The sequence below is a fragment of the Emydura macquarii genome, unplaced genomic scaffold (genome assembly GCF_026122565.2).
Source record: "Emydura macquarii macquarii isolate MOO-44397 ecotype Brisbane River unplaced genomic scaffold, CSIRO-AGI_Emac_v2 contig_383, whole genome shotgun sequence".
NCBI classification, from domain to species: domain Eukaryota; kingdom Metazoa; phylum Chordata; order Testudines; family Chelidae; genus Emydura; species Emydura macquarii.
In genome coordinates, this window is record NW_027130520.1 from 12864923 (window position 1) to 12882949 (window position 18027).

The following is an 18027-nucleotide window of genomic DNA, read 5'->3' on the forward strand; positions in this document are numbered from 1 at the left end:
TCAAGTATTTTTAATTACCTCATCCTTTCCAGCAAAAGCCCTTCCCCCCTTTTTGGGGGGAACTATGTTAGCAAGAACATAAGATTCATAGACAAATATTTGTATCATTTTACTTTGACGGGTCCACTATATTTTTCCAGTTCAAGAACCAAATGTTAAAATGAGTTTTGAAGCCCCCTGAGTTTCCAGCTTTTGAGTTATGCCTTTTGCCTACACTTATCATCTTGAATTCACCAAGAAAATAAAATTGCAAATTGGAAAGCAAATATGCTGAGTGAATAATATAAAATGATAGTTGTCCTACTGTTCACTACTACACCTTAAAGTAGTCTGTATGTGATACATGATTTTATAAAGTCAAAACCAAAACTCGTCTCCACCACTGCTCCTAGTGCTTGCTCTGTCTCTGCTTCTTAACCGTAACATATCCATGATACTGCGAGCATATATGTCTCTCAAATTAACATTGATATTTGAGTCAGTGGATGTGTTCTTTGTGAGCTTCTTTAAAGCTTCACGCTGTCGAAGAGCAGCCTCCTTGATTTTCAGCGTAAAATAGCAAGCAGAAAAACGGTCATTTATTATAGCTATAGGCAAAGCTAAGACTAAAATTCCCGATAATATACACATAAAGGCTACTACCTTGCCAGTGGTAGTGTCCGGTCTAATGTCACCATAACCAACAGTTGTCATGGAAGTTGTTGCCCACCACCATGCACAGGGCACACTTGTGAAAGTTGTGCCAGGGACACCTTGTTCAACAAAATACTCCACAGTGGAAAATATAGAGATTCCCACAGAGAGAAAAAGCAGCAGCAGGCCAACCTCTTCATAGCACTGTGCAATAGTCATCCCAAGAGATCGCAAGCCTAGAACACAAGAAATTCTGTCAGTAGGTTGATCCATGTAACTGTCTTCATACCTCTGTTAAGAAGCACTTGTTCTGAAAGCTAGACAACTTGCATTTTATGTTTCTATGTCAGGAATGCCTTTATGAGAAGGCAAAATGCTGTTTGAAGAACCACTGGGAAAACATGATTATTCAAGAAATAAAATACAGAGGCTCTGATTTGTGGTTCCCTATTTTGAAGTGGAAAAATATAGATATTAGGGTCCAGTATACAGATTAATAAGGGGGTGAACATGAATCATATTAAAGTAAGGGGGAAGACTGGCAAAGACAGGAGTGAAAGCTACACAATCCCATGCCCTCCTCTCTTATGCTGGTTACTACCAGCTCTGCCAGCTACATCCCTTCAATTGCAATGTAGTAGGAGTAACTCGTTACATGGGAAATTATTCATTCAATTTGGGGGACTGGGATCAGGCATAAGGAGATCACTTTTGTCCAGTTTCACACACTCCTTTCCTCACTTGCACTTCTATGCAAAAGCTCAATGAGTAGGGGAAGGGAGCATGAGTGGGCAGAGACTTGCACAGGACAGAGACAGGTGTGCATGTATAGTAGTTCTTTGCCCTCCCCCCTTTTAGGGTATACAATGACCCTCAGCTGGCCAATCCAGGAGTGAAAAAGCAAATATAATAATAGTGCAAATGAATAAATGCTACAGGCATAAGAATTAAAAACGAAATATATCCACAACACAGGGGCATCCTTTAAAGTCAGTTAAGATACATTACAGAGACCCGAGTTATATTCGTGATCACTGAGGATTTTATGATTTCTGACAAAGTGTTTCTCCCACTCATTTTTAAAATAATTAATATTATTATTCTGATTGGGGGGGGAGAAATGCAGTGTTTACAAATTACACCCACTGAGCTCCAACTAAACCAAATAACGTTGGAAACTAAGGTTGAACTCATACATCTTTTGCAGACCTCATACAGCCACTGGAGTCTCTTGTAGTTTGGGACACAAATATGTCTAAGATTTCTTGTTGCTTTTGGGCCAATCTCTGTTTTCCAGTTCACAAAGCCCCTGGTTTGGTGCATGAACATCAGAGAGTGCAGTTGGGCTCTTGGTTTTTGGAGAATTTTTCTTTTTCTCTACCTTACCTAACCAAGGGCTTACCTACACACAGTTTTTGTACTATTATCACAATATTGGTTTAGATGTTCATACTGGTATATCATATTCCTGTAAATTTAGGGGAATAATCTATATCACATTAGCACCTTTATACTGTATAAATTCATGGGGGATGTATCACTTTTAACTATATCAATATAGTTACAATGGTACAAAAGCTGCATGTAGACCAGCCCTCAGGGCCCAGACCAGATAACTCTTAGCTTCCAAGGAGGATAGTGGCATTCAGCACCTTGCAAAACTTACAACTAGAAAAGATGACTGAGTAACTTGTTTCTCAGTGACCTGGAGTGGGAATGTTACAAGTTAAATACTGACAGCATTGCTCTTTTTGAAAGCATTAGTGAATTTCAGGGGTTTTGTTTGCTGGATTTATAAATAGGGGAGTAGCATGTAGGTGCAGGGAGGTTGTTTTACCGCTGTGTATGGCATTGGTGAGACTGATACTAGAATACCGTATACAGTTCTGGTGTCCATATGCTAAAAAAAATATTGAAAAATTGGATAGGATGCAGAAATAAGTCACTAAAATGATTTGAGGGCTGGAAAAAATGCCTCACAGTGAGAGACTTAAAGAGTTCAATTTGTTTAGTTTAGTAAAAAGATCAAGTGGTGACTTGATTGCACTGTATAAGTATCTTCATAGGGAGCAAATACCAGGTACTAAATGGCTTGTTAATCTGGCAGACAAAGGCATAAGAAGAACCAATGGCTGTAAATCAAAACCGGACAACTTCAAATTAGAAAGAAGGCACACATTTTTAACTGCATCGGTGACTGGCTATTTGGAACAAACTATGAAGGGAAGTGGCAGATTCTTCATCTCTTGATGTCTTCAGTTCAAGGATGGATGGCTTTCTGGAAGATATATTTTAGCCATACACAAATTAGAGGAGCCAATAAGCATGTTCTCAGTGATCAGTAGGTGTCAGATGGCTGTGCATGTTTTGTAATTTTTTATGATATTGGGACAAAGTGGGGAATTTTCTTAATATTTTATATGAGTACTGTGTATACCTCAGTTTCCCCTACGTGTTGCATGATTAACCAGATGGTGGGACAAGGGTGTTTGATCTTTGCAAAGATCCCTGGTGGACTAGGTGTGACTGCCGTCTAGCTACCTGGGCCCAGATAATGGCCGGACATTTTGTAATCTAGCAACTAATAACCAGGGGACAGAGGAGACACCATCTGCAAGAAGCAAGATGGCTGCGACGAGTTGGAGAACAAAAAACTGAGGTGGAGGCCAGGTGACGCTGTTTGCCCAGGAAGAGGAACAAAGGACAAATGAGGGGCAAAAGGGCATGACATAGGGTGGGTTGCTGGAAGCAGGACTCTCTCTGATTTTGGGGCTTTCAGGGGGAGGGCCATGGCTCTGGGCCTGACCAAGATGGACTTTTCTAGAACTTCCTGCTTTCTGTGCTAATGAAGAACTTTCCTACACTATGTTCCAGACAACTAATAAAGCTTTCTGTTTTACAACGCTGGCTGAGAGTCACTACTGACAGTGGAAGAGGGGGAAACATGCCCCTTTGGGGGTGCATAAGGCTTCCCCAGGTGTCCTATTCAGGTGGACTCACTACGGGGAGCTCATGTCATGAAACAGGGGTGCTGAAGCCAAGGAGGCTTGCCCTAGTGATAGCATGCATTGTGGCCTTGCCACATTGAAGAGTGTCCTGCTTGAGATTAATTCAGAGCTGTTCCAGAGCACCAAGCCTGTGCCCCCATGACAGATATTAAAGCAATTCTTTTCAAATTATTTTTCTGGACCTCAACAACAAGCCAAACCATTGTTCTAGCACAAGCTAGAGACTGAGGAAAAAGGCCTGAGGGAGCCTGCCTTCCTCCAGAAAGGGGAATGCCTTGGTAGCATTGCCAGCAGCACTCAGGGCACCAGTAAGGGCGTGTCTGGGCGAGGCAGAGCAGTGGCCTGAGTGTACCCAGGCCGATTCTGAGGAAGTGCTAGGTTGAAGAGGTGAATCAAGTTCAATTGCTCGGCCTTCACAGCCTGCTTTATGTCCCAAGAGACCCCGTCCTTTCCCCCAACATAGCTCGGTCTTTGCAGAGATGTAATTGTGTCCTGCATGTCTTCATCACCCCCCACCCACAGTAATAGTTTGGATCTACCAGTTCTTCTCAAAATTTGCAGAACACGATGAGCATTCCTCAGCCACACCCCACTACTCACAGCAGGGCTTCCCAGTCCCTTCCCCCAGCCTGTCCAGTCTCCATCTGCTCCCCTGGAGTGGATCCCAACTTTGCAGAGGGGTCTCCACAATATCCCAAGGATGATGCCGTGCAGGTGGGTGACTCTGCTGCTAGGTGGGAGGAGGAGATGTGATTATGGATGATCCCCTTTGTGTCCAGAACTTTCCATATTAATGACTATGTTTATGCATGCGTTAGAATCAAAATGACAAAACCCTCACCATTTTCTCATGTTTAACTAACGGGAAACAGGCTCCAGATCTATTTGTGTATATTTCCATTCCGATTTACCAGGTGTATGTTAGCAACAGTGTCTGCTCTGCCAGAAGATGAGCACTGTTTCTGACAACATTCAGACTAAAGGGTTTTTGATTTACTGTTTTTGATTTACTGCTCTGAGCCTGGGTGACTGGTAAAACTTAAATATTAAAAAAAGCGCACAGTTAAAACCACTGGCATTTAAACTGTTTTGAGTTGCTTACATGTGTAGTTAAGCGGCATCTAATTCAGTATGCTAAAGAAACATGTAGGAGAGTAAAGAGTTAAAAGCTGGACAAGAAGTCAGGCCTAAATTACAGGGAACAGGGTCAGGGTAAGGGCAAACTTTATTTCTGGTAAGTGGCAAAAATTTTAGTTAGAGTCTGTTATTTCTCTTCTTCTCCTCCCTTTCTGGCCATCTGTGTAGGGGATGAGCCTATTGCTATTTCTGTGCAAGATTTTATGGTGGGAAGAAAACGTTATCTTCCTTCTCTCCTGGCATGCCTTTACTTCAAAGAATTTTAGTGTAAAATTTATAGGTTTTAAGGTGATGTGCCTGACCTCTGTATGATAATCCTGTAAACAACAAACAGGGTCGGGTATAATTATATTCATTATGTAGTTATTAATATTCATTTTATAGGGGTCAATATAACCAAATACGGGTCTATGGGGAGTTGCTGGAAATGTATACATTTACATATGGTTATGGATAAAAGAATTGTAAAGTATCCCCCTCGTTGCTCACTCCTGGCGCGGAGGTGGAACAAGCAGGCAATAAAGGGTTCCGTCTCCCCAATCCGCCCCCGGGACAACATGTTTGATTATTTCTAACAAATCAGGCTACTGTTTTCAGTTTTAAAGGCAAGGTGATACTTCACTCTAAGATTAGAAAAGCTATCAGGTTTTGATAAGATTAATTCAACTTTTCCCCTTTCTATGACAAGAAATCATTAAACTCTATATGCGAGAGAAACAGGTAATGCTAAACCAACAGGATAACAATGTCCTGAATGGTTTTTGAATAAACATATGAAAGATAGAACGGTGTGACCCCAAATTTCAAAGTGAAGTTATCTGATGTCAACAATTGTCATTACAAACCTGGGGAATTGCCACTAGGATTTGTGATAGGGTCTGTCTACACTTCGAGCTGCAGGTGTAAATTCCATTCCCACGCTAGCTCTGATCTAGCTAGTGCACTAAAGTTAGAGTGTAGTCACAGGAGCAGCGGGGGGCCTAGCTACGCTGAGTATGCACGTAGCATTTTTGACCAACAGGTCATTTCCTTCTGTCAATTCTATGCAGATTCACTTTATTACTGAGGCAACAGCATCCTATATAATCTGCAAGGGTTACTACGTGTCTATACATTTAACTTGCTTGGTTAATTTCTTTTATCCTCTTATGGCCTGTAAACTGCTAAAACAAATGTGTTAAATACATGAGCTAAAGGTACCTGTGGAATGTCTGCCCAGTTTCAACATACGCAGAGCTCTGAGCAGCCTCAGCACCTGGACGATGCGCCCAACGTTCTCTAGCTCTTGGGAGCTCTCCCCACCGCACATGCTCTCCACCAGCAGAGTGATGTAGAAGGGTAAAATGGCCAGCAGGTCTATGATGTTCGCCACACTCCTCAGGAAGCGGCACCGATCCCGTATGCACAGGAACCGCAGGGCGAACTCCACTGTGAACCAGACAATGCACACATACTCCAGGACGTCCAGGAGTGCTGGTGCCAACCAGCTCAGCTCCACAGAAATCAAGGCCATGTTGGCAATGGACATGACAACAAATGCCATAGAGAGAGTGCCGAAAGTCCTGGCAGCCACAGAAGAGCTAGGCTTCTCCAGCACCTCCCAGAGCCTCTGCCTGACACTGGGACAGAGACTCCCAGAAAAATCCTCTTCCTCATCCTGGGCATCCAGCTCTTCTGCATCTTTCTTGATATCCAAAGCTTCACTCAGTTCTTTCCTCCTGAAGTACCTGCCCAGGGAACCCAATCCCAAATATAAACCTTTAAGGACAATATTTGTAGTATTATGGCTACTGACTTTCACATGAAAAAGCACCTACAACCAGAGTAGATCTTCTTAAAGGTAATTTGATAAGTCCTGATTCAGCAAAGAATGTAAGCACATCCTTAACTTCAAGCCTATGGTAAAGTGCTTTGTTGAGTCAGGGCCATAGAGCACATTCACACAGCCATCATGTTCCTGTAGTGCTCATTCGCACCAATGAGAGTTTTGTATGCATCAAGAATAGGCCTATCATTTGGGAAATTATGACAGAATAAAGATATAAACATGTGCTTGCTACCACAAGCTTTATATATGTGAGTACTCTTGATTTCAGGGGGACTAATTGTGAGAGTAAGGGGTATTTATGTAAGACTGGCAGAATCAGGATGTACCTTTCTAAACCATCTTGTCATCTTTACTAATAATGTTTTACTTAATTTTTATGACATTGTTTTATAGTTGCAATGCTTAGAAGGGGGGTATACAATCCTTTATATAAAGTTTTGTCCAGTACATACCAATAGCTTAAGAATCTACTTTATTGTATCTGTTATTTGCACCTTATTTAAACATTTAGGTCCTGATTCAGCAAATCATTTAACTATCTTTACTGAGTAGTTATTATGGATTTTAAGCATGTGCTAAATGCTTTGCTGAATTGGGGCCATGTTTATGGAACATTTTCTTCAAACAAGGAGATTGCCAAGGAACACTAGACAATCCTTTTTTCATATATATATGCTGGTAGTCAGTACATATACTGATTGCTGTTGATAGTCAAGATTCATTCCAAGGGGTATGATGGATTTTCCATCACTTGGTCTTTAAATCAAGTCACAGGATATGGGCAAAATGCAGGAATTATTGGGTGTGATTCTGTGGCATGTGTTATGCAAAAGGCCAGATGGTCATAGTGATCCTTTCTGGCCTGAAAATCCATTTGAAAAAATCAGTGAAATTGAGTAGCACCTGAAAGTGATTCTAGAATAAATACTGTTGGACTGTCAGGCAGTGCAGGTGTGCACTGGTTTTTGTATTGCATTCATCTGATTACAATGATTTTAATATAAGCATTTTGGGTTTTTTATTTGTTATCATTTTTAGAACATCCTATACTTCAGTATTAACAAATAAGCCATTAACCAAAATTAAGCACAACAAATAGAATTAAAAGAATAAAAATATCCTAGCATAAATACCACATATGTCTACCTTCTCTGCCTTCTCCTCGTCCCTATTTAACATTTTCATTTTCAGTCACTTCTGCCTCAGTCTGTCCTCCCTGTCATTTTCTTCTGCCTCCCCTCCTTCCTGCAACTCCCAGTGGCATCCTGTCCATTTAGCAGAAGTCGATGCTGTGTTTGCCCAGCCACTCCTCCCTTACTGGATCTCATCATCCTGCCCCGAGTGCCAACCTGCCCTCCAGTAAGAGTCACCACTGACTTCTTCCAACCTTTTCCCTCCCCTGTCCAATATCCTCCTGTCCATGTAGCAGAAGTTGGTGCTGAGTTTGTCCAACTCAGCTCCTTCCCTCGTGCCCATCTGCCCCTGTAGGAGCAGCTAATGCTGGACTCCAAACCACACTGCTGGGTCTCTTACCTATACAACCCAGTGCCTGCCTGTCCCTGCAGCAGGAGTTAATACTGAGAGCATCCAGCCCACACTATTATTCCCCTCCTTTTCCCAGTGCTCACCTGTCTCTGCAGCAGGAGTCGATGCTGAGCTCATCCAGACCCCAGTACTGGATCTCCTGCAGGAAGGAGAGGGCGCACAGTTGCTCCATCACATGCAACCTCCCAGTCTGGTAAAAATTCAGGATGTAGCGAAACGCCTGTGAGCTCCGGTCGAAGAAATACTCATTCTCCACCAGGTTGGCATCATCGCAGAGCTCCAGGAGGCCAGAGGCTACGTCCCGGGCAGCGGACACCACCATGGCCAGCTTGCCAAGCCGGGTGTCTGGGTAGCAAGACAGAGTTTGTTGGGACAGTACAAAGCGGCTGCCTCCCACATTGATGGTGAAACAGTCTAAGGAGGGGGCAACCTTCTGCAGCAAAGGCCCCTGCTCCTCCTCACCGCAGAAGACACTGGACTCCAGGGAACTCAGCGATGTGCAGTCCCCTTGCTCCTGTCCAGATGTCTGGGAAGAAAGGGACATACAGCAGGGAGGTGACTTCATCCTGCAGCTGCCAGCAGCAGCCCACTCTCTCCTAGGTTAAAAGACACAGTAAAGGTGAAGAGAAGACAGCCCATTTGAGGGAAATGGACCAATCCAGTTTTAAAATGTATTACTTTCATACAATTTCCTTAAAGCCTCCATGGGACATTCCTACCCTCACTTCCTCAGAGCAAAGAATCCATTTCAGATAGAGATCAAAAAAGAGACTGAAGTAGCCTGGCACTATTGACATCTCGTTAATAATAAATAATAATGATTCCTGAAATAAGTTTACCTTGCAATGCTTTTACACCAATTGAAATGATTGATCTCTAAGGGCTTGATCCAAATCCCTTTAAGTCAATGGAAAAACTCCCACTGACTTCAATGGGCTTCAGATTAGGCCCTAAAACTGTTTAAAACTACAGTACCTAAAGGCTAAAAGGGTCATGTTACATGGAAAGTATTATTATTTATTACCATAATGAGACATCAATATAAAATCCAGTTGCTTTGGAATTTGGGATTGTAAATATATTTGTCTTCATTGCAACTACCCAGGGGAGAGTTGTCTTTAGCATTTTAACACCATCACCACTTGTCTCTCAGATAACATTTGGTGAGTCATAAAAGAAAGAAAAAGGCAAATTAAGCATATTGCAACCAAATAACTCATCCACTTTATCCAGCATCCCGGCATCCCTCCGATACAGAGCTGGAATGCTAGCCTTCTGCTTCTCTGACATACAGAATTGGATGCCAACTATGTGGAAACAAATCCGCAGATATTTTAGAGAGGAGGAGAAATTTGGACATGTTTTGGTATTTAAGAACGACCATTCACCAAGGCTAACTAGGAAATAACCATTCTCTAAAATACCTACAGGCACCAGCTGGTCATGGAAGCTGCCACCCTGTTTGTCCCAGGTAGCAATAATAGATCTATGGACAAAGTGAAGCGGTTTGAATGGCTAAAAGTCCGAGACAGTTAAAATTCCTCCGAAGGATCAAAACGTGATCCTTATAATACTGTATTACTTGCGATGCAAGTTTTTTTTTTTTTTTTTGTAAATAAAGGATCCATACGGTGTATTCAAGCCCGCTAAAATGCAAGCACGTTGCAAAGTTTACTGAAGAGTGACCAGATCGTACTGAGACGTTTTCAAAACCCAAAAATGCAGAAAGGATTCGGGGAGGTGCCGATGCCCGGGGCTGGCTGGGGGAGCTGCTAAAAGGAGGCAGAGCGAGAAACTCTTCTGCGATCAGGCAGCTCCCCGTGCGCCCGGCGAGCTCGGCTCCGCCACGCTGGGGTGGGAGGGGGTCGGTCCGCACCAGCGTCCAAGGACTGGCAGAACCAGAAGTGCCTTACCTGCCCGGCCGCCTCGCCGCACATGTGGGCTGCTGCTGCTGCTGCTGCTGGCGGCGGCTCCTCCCGAGTGGGGCGGAGCGCGTCCTGCAGGGCACCTCGCCACAGCCCCGCGCGCTCAGCTCCCGGGAGCGGCAGCCCCGCGCTCCGGGTCATGTGCTGCGAGGGGAGCTAATCACATCGCAGTGGCGGGCTCCGCCGAGCCGATGGGACCCGCGCGCTCAGCTCCGGTGTGAACGGGGCCGGGCGCCGCCTGCACCGGGCAGAGCGAGGGGGCTGCGTGCAACCTCCCCTCGCTCTGATCCCGCACTGGCACTGCCCGACATACCCACTGGCATACACACTGCCCTACAGCCCCACTGGCATACACTCTGCCCTAGAGCCACTTCCTGCACCCCCCACGTACCCCTGGCTTTGCCCTACAGCCCCACTGGCATACACTCTGCCCTAGAGCCACCTCCTGCACCCCCCCCCCACATACCCCTGGCACTGCCCTACAGCCCCCCCCCCCCCCCCGACATACACTGTCCTATGGCCCCACTGACATACACTCTGCCCTACAGCCACCTCCTACCCCCTCTACACAGCCCCACTAACATACACACCGCCCTATTGCTCCCTCCTGCATCAGGGTACACAGGGTGACACAATGCACCCTGTGTACACCTTTATAGTGTGATTGTGTATGGTTCATGTTCACCCTTATAGTGTAACTGTATTGCTTAATGCAAAGTATGTCATGTAAAGTGTTCTTTGAATGCTTGTGACATGCTGAACATTATTGTTATGCTAGTATGCGTCTTGCAATGTCACATGCGTGGTTATGAAGCTGTGCTATGTAATATTCCCAAATATGTGTCTCATATTGTTTGGAGCAGATCCAGGCAATCACTGACTGCAGAGGTAATTCACTCCTCACTGAGGTATGCATACAGGAACAATAGCCTGGCCTTAATATCTGATAGGGGAATGCTTATCAACTCAGGAAAAAACCATGCATGGATACTTGTGTTACCTGACCCTGAAGCTGGGGAGGTGGGGCCCCAGAGGTGGGTGCAGGAACATGTTAAAAGGGGAGATATTGAGTGGGATTGAGCTCTTTCTTGCAATTAACAAGACTGATGCAAAAGAACAAGAAGACAGACTGCCCACCTGGGAGGAGGTTGGTTGGCGGCTGAGACCAAACAGGCTATGGTGAGAACATCTAAAGATTCTAATGCTATTGAAGTGTTAAGTTTAGTTTAGAATGCAGTTTGCTTTTATTTCTTCCTGATCAAATCTGATTTATATTATTCTGGTGTATAATCTTTCTGTACTTAATAAACTTATTTGTTTGTTTTATCTAAAGCAGAGCATGTGGTTTGAGTATGTGTACAGAGACTTCATTTAGAGTGATAGAGCTGGTGCATATTAATTTCTTTGACAAATTGACTAACCAATGAGCTTTCAGAGTCCAATGGGCAGCACTGAACTCTGTAAATGGCAGTTCCTAGGGTTGTATCTGGGACTGGGGATATTGACTTGGGGGGAGAAGGGGGGTGTCACACCGTTGCATAATCCCATGAGTGACTGGCCAGAAACACTCATTCATTAGGTCAGGGACTGCTTGCTGCAGGTGGCTGGGCGTGGACTGACCCAGGACTGGGGGTTCACACAGCAGGGCAAGTGCAAGATGGCCCCTGGAGTGGGGGGATTGACATAACACAGTGATATACCAGTCCACTGTCACTGCCCTATAGCCCCTTCCACCCCCACTGACATACCCTCTGTCACTGCTGTATAGTCCTCGCCCCTTCGCCATACTGACTGTCACTGCTGTATAGTGCCCCATTTGAATCCCACTACCGTATTGACTGTCATTGCCATGTAGTCCTCTTCCATCCCCCTACTGACATACCCACGGTCTCTGCCCTGTAGCCCCTGCTCGGTCCCCCCACTGTCATTGCTGGATAGACTCCCTCCCTATAGGTCCCTATATGTCACTGCTCTCACTTATATTCTTTAACTGTAGCCACTGGCCCTGCTGTGTACTCCCCCATAATCGGAATAATTGATGTGTTCTTCCTCTTCCACTATACTTCCTAACATACCCAGTTACTGACATATATGCCCCACTATCTGCCTGCTCTACACCCACACTCACTGCTTCAGGGGAAAAAAATCTGTATCTGCCTAGCCTCTACCTATATATGGCTCCAATCCCCCAAACTACCACGAAAATGAATCTAGCAGCTTCTTCTGCATCAAATACTTATGGATCCTGGTGCCATCCGGACACGAGTGCCACAAAAATGTGAATCTGCATATTATATGCTCCTTTACCTATCCATAGTCACAGCTAAATATACTTCCATTTTATACTCCCATGTATGCACTGCCTCTAGCTATTCATAATCAGTACACTATGGTTACACAGTCGTATCTTTTTTAAAAAGTTAAAGAGCACTCTGAAACCTAAAATACAACCTTTTTATAATACTTTAGAGGAACAATTTAAAAAACACAAGCCATTTCTTATGTATTATTTCAAATATGGAAGCTTCATCCCTCACCATGTTACTACAGGTGTCAGTACGTAATTAAAAGCTATGACTGGTTCCTAAAGACACAATACATTACTGCCCTGAGCCACTCCCATCACCAACAGACAAAACCCACTCAAGTAAAGCAATCATAGCCAGGGAAAGCTACGCAGACTAAAGTGCTTATTTCAGTTAAACTTGCCATGAGTAAAGTTTTTGTAAATACTCTTATGCATAATTTTAAGTAAGTATTTACGTCTTTGCAGGACCAGGGACATGTTTTGTGTTTACCTCTATCTTTTAAGAAAAAAATACTTTGGTGAAGCTGATAACCCTTTTTTTAGCTTGGGCATCCTATCCCCGTATCTCTCCCCAGTATTAATGCTTTGTATTATTAACTAGTCTTCATAATAGGGAGCTACCATCCTCCCCAATGCCCAAGGGGCTTTTCTCACAAAGTTACTTGTTAAGGTAATTATCCAAGTTAACTTTGTGTAACTGTTACGTCACCCATGCTTGCTTGGTGTGGCATTCTGTCCCCCTCCAGCAAGCTTCGGTCACAGCTATATATTCTACACAATGTCCGTTCTTAGCTGTTGTAAAGCAACATAGTTCACCGACTTCAACAGAGCTATGTCAATTTATACAAGTCAAGGTTCTTGCCCCATGTTTGGGATTTTACTTTTTTAGTTAAACACAGTGGTTTTCTTTCTTTTTAAAGTCTGAGTTCTATTTCTTCTTATTTTTAAGTTTTAACTTTATTAAAATGGAATTTTTAGAAAGAATGCAGAAAATTTGTCGATTTTCAAGCATATACCAATAAAATAAAACAGTAGTGTTTCAATGAAATGAGAGATGCAAGGTTGCACTTCACTTCCAATGAGTGCCAGGGATCAAGTATGGCAGGGCTTTTCTTCACTGTAAGAGACTCTGGGAGCAGGAATGCTGGGCTATTTTTTCATTCCCTGGGAGACTATGAGAACATCTCACTTGTACATCTCACTATTCCTTCTCACTTGTACATGGGGAGCCAGAGCAATGAGCTGAGTAGTTTAATAATTTCCCAAGTAATCTTTTCATGAGGCAAAATCTTTGTCCGAAGTCAATGGCAAAATCTCCAATTGGCTTTAATGAACATTAGAATTTAAAAACTCTAGAACAGTGGACCTTGTAAATTTCCTGAGATATTCAGCTCATAGAATTATTAGATCAGCTGGGTAAATTTGCCAAGCTTCTACCTTGAACAAAATCTATTTGGTTTAAAGATCTTAGCCCTGGTGCAAGCTAGAGTGGTTACATAATACTGTACTGTTATACAATAAATGTTCCTAACAATTCAGAGATACTGACCAATATTTGAAGTGCTATCCTGCACCAGACTCCGGGCTGGATCTCACTAATGTGATGTCTGTGACCGAAGAAATACATTTCATTTTTCTGGGAGTCAGAAAAAGAAACATTTTACCACTGTTGAAATATCAGAGTTGCTGCCCAACATGTCTATTATGACGGGTTGAAAATTTGCTGCAATATGAAACCATGTGTTATAAAAACCTCATTAATTTGATATTGTACTGAATTCCTTTTAGTTTGTAAGTTCTCATACTTAGGACTGTGTTTTTATCATGGCAACTTTGGCAAGATATTTTTGACCCACTATGTTGGTCTGGAATTGTGTTTTGACATTTGTAGTTCCTCTAAAAAAGCACTGGTTACAATGGTGTAATTGGGAGTTCTGATTTTTCTACATGCATCCAAGTTGTGTGACTGATATAGATGATATCTAGGCAAAACTCCTATAGACCTCAGTGGGGACAAGATTTCACCTCTAATCTATTTTGGTTCTGATTCATCACTGCCTTGTAACTTTTATAGTCAGTAAAGATTTGGGTATAAAGTAGCACCAAATCAGAATGATAGCATTTTACACCCACTTTGAATTCACCCAGTGCAGGTATAAATGGGTTTCATATGGGAGAATCAGAGATTATAGATGGGCTAAAATTATAGGATTATTTCTGCTCCCACTATACTGTAGTTTTATCATCAGCTTCAATGGGAGTTTTATCATCAGCTTCAATGTGAGTAGGTTCAATATTGAACTCACTATTTGGAAACCAATCTGTCTTTCCAAGTTAAAACAAAATTACTTAAAAATATTGTGGAAGGTGTTCTCATAACTCAGATCTTCAAGGTCTCAGGCATGTACTTAGTACTGTCCTGAATATCGCTGCTTCCCTGAATCGGGGTAAAAAGTCTAAACATGGATATTTAAAAATAAAACCAAACTCACAGAATTCACAAAATCCTTGACTCCCATTACATCCATGACAATGTCCAACCCTAATCATGCCATAAACCTGTAGGGCCTGATTCCACTCTCAGTTACATTGGTGTAAATCAGGAGTAGATTCATTAAAATCAAAAGAGCTCCTGGTCAGATTCTCTGCTGACGCTGAGATCCAATCAGTGGAGCACAGTGGAGGTTCTGTTAAGGAGGCAGTTATGATACCTTGACACTCTGCCCCTCTCAGTGCCAGCATTTTTTGGCATAACCTTTGGCCTACGCTAACCTACACCATCCAACAATAGTGCCCAGGAGACTGCCTGCCAGCTGAGGAGAGTGGAACAAAGGCATGGTCCAGACATGCTCCTCCTGCTCCCTTTGCTAAGGCCAGGATGGGGAGTGGCATGGGACCTAGTTACAAAAACAGCTTTATCCCAGAAAAATACATTCCTGTGTCGGGGGAATACCCCCTGCTGGCCAAAACCAGCCAGATTTCAGCTCCTTAGGGTTGCCAGAGTGGCACAAATTGGTCAGAAGAGAATAGACGATCTGGTCCACACTGTGTAAAAGTGGCATAGGCCGGGAGAGGAGAAGCAGTCTGAAGGTAGGAACCACGGTTTCCATATCTTTGAACTCTATGCACTATCAGAACCTCTTTACTTTGCTGCCTCAAACAGTACCTGGGAAGGGGGCTTTCCACAGCAGCCCACACACCAGCAGTTTTGTTTTGAAAGCGAGGGCTGACTGTGCATGTATCGACTGCTGCTACACTTACACGACTGGTTATTGCTGGGTAACTGTAATGGCACTGGGCTTGTATTAGATAAACCAATGCTTTATCTAGGAGCAGTGCAATCTAGTACTCTGCTGAATATTTGGTACCCCTGGTACCCCTTCCTTTTTAGCCCACTGTTAAATGGGCTTGGTTTGAATTTGCAAACTTTACTTTCAGTTTCAACACTTTGAATGTCCAAAAGTCCCAAAAGACATATACAAAGTGTGCAGTAAAACATGACTGTTGACAAAGCGATAGCTGGTGCTAGGCATAAGCAGACTAAAGGCTTGCTTAGGGTCCTGAGCAGCTCAAGGGGCCCCCGTATTAATTATTAGTATGTGTTGTGGGGGTGGGCGTAGTCCAAAATATTCCTGCTTATGGCCCCCAATGGGCTAGCACTGGCACTGGACAAAGCATCACATCATGCATTCTGCAAGCTGGGAGGTGAGGGGTTGTTTCTCCCTTCATTGAGCATGTATAGCTCGTCAGTGTCAATGAAGGTGATGCATGAATATCAAGGAGAGTATTAGTCTAATTGATCTAAGGCCACAGTCTGTCACTTTAAAAGGAAGGCTGCTGAGCAACCAGTGGCTCAGTATCAAAAATAGGAACATTACCTTTTTTATTCAAAGGGAAAAGAGCAATACAATAAATAGGGTGCAATGGGCCTATAGTAAACAGAACTATTCAAAACAGAAACCACATTCTGAGATTTAAAAACAGCTGATCAGGGAACAAAAGCAAACCATGTGCTTTTTGTCCTGTTAAAGTGGAGCACATTTTAAATATTGAATACAAGCAACTATCTGCTGATTGATTGTGCCTAGGACTACTTGGTTCCCCAGCAATTGAGCCAATCACTCCCTGGAATAGACTGCAGAGTATTAAAGTTAGGTATTAAACTCTTCAGTCTCTCACCACGCCAAACTAAAAATCTCCAAGCTTTTATCTCCCAATTTGACTGCCGCCAACTCCTGTTTTCTGGCATATCTGACACAAATATCACAACCCTCCAATCCATGTAAAATTTTGCTGCAAAGAATATCTTCCTGGCCCATGTGACTTTCCTCTAATCTTTGGTTTTTTCCACACATTTCTCCTGCTCCAACACATCAGATTCAAACTTCTCATTCTTGCCTGCAAGGCTGTACATAAATCTGTCCTGGACCTAATCTTTCAGTGGATCATTCCCCACCCATTTCTGTGAATGATGTCAGCCTCAATCCCCTGATTTGCTCACTTCTCCTGCAACTGCTTCAGCAGCTTTTTCTCTTCTGTCCCTGAGGCCTTGAATGTCTTCCTGTAGCAACTCTGTAGCCCACCACACACTCTTCATCCAAATCCATTTCTAACTTGATGTCCACAAGAGGTAAGTCAAAGAAAGATATTATCTTATATTATTGCTGTTTCTTCCAAGACCAGTGGCCCCTTCTGTTGAGCAGTAGCAGATGTCCAGTCCAGCTTCCCAACAAAGGAGAAATCAGTTATGAAGAGTCTGAGTACATTCTAAATGTAGCTTTTTCTCTTTACACAATATACACCAGTCCTGAAACAGAGGTGGTCAAACAATATGCAGGGTAATCTCTTCTTTCAGGAGTTTCAACCCAATATCAATGCCCAGTTCTCAGTGAACAACTCTGCCTCAGAAATTGACTTCAATCAAAGTTCCCTCTTCAAAGACCACTGCCTCTACACAGAACCTTGCATAACTACAACTAACTGCAGCACAGCATGTCTTCCCAAGACTGAACATTCACTCATACATTAAGAAAAGGAACTTGGAAAACTATGTGTTATAGTGCTATCTAGTGACTCCTGCTGAAACAATATACATATTTATTAAAAACTATTCAACAAATAATACTGCTCCTTCCTCCCAAAAACAAAACAGTTTTTCTAACTGTAATTGTTGTCTTTCTTGTCCCACCTCACCATTTTGTTGACTCCTCATTGTGTCCTGTGAAATTATGCCTTGAGCCCGCAAGCTGTTCTGCCTGGAGAGACCCCTGCACAAAACCCCATTTAAGTCAACAAAGCTCCATGTGGGCAGACCCTGACTCTGCAAAGACTTATGCACTTGCTTAACTTTACGCCCTGTGAATCGTCTTGTTGACTTCAAGTTAAATGTATGTGCAAATCTTCACACACCTGGGGTCCTAGATAGTGAGCTCCGCAGGGCAGGAACCTTTTGTTTCTGTGTGATACCATACATAATTTTGGGTCTTATAAAATGATAAATAGAAATAATAGTACCGCTCATATAGCATAGTAAAGGGTAGAAAAGAAAAAAGCTCAAACAACTCTTAATTTTGATCTGCTTTTGACATGAAGAGATATGGTTGATTCTTTACTTGGATACAATGTGCAGTTGCATGAAGTGTG

At 43.1% G+C, this 18027-nt stretch overlaps 1 protein-coding gene across 1 annotated transcript; it reads right to left on the reverse strand.

Annotated features, from left to right (window-relative positions):
- Positions 1–357: 357 nt before the first annotated feature.
- KCNV1 (potassium voltage-gated channel modifier subfamily V member 1) lies at positions 358–8716 on the reverse strand. Its single transcript, XM_067536116.1, has 3 exons — positions 8235–8716; positions 5979–6505; positions 358–869 (listed from the first exon to the last, which is right to left on the reverse strand). The coding sequence occupies exons 1-3, from the start codon at positions 8714–8716 to the stop codon at positions 358–360; spliced, it is 1521 nt and encodes a 506-aa protein (XP_067392217.1).
- Positions 8717–18027: the final 9311 nt, after the last annotated feature.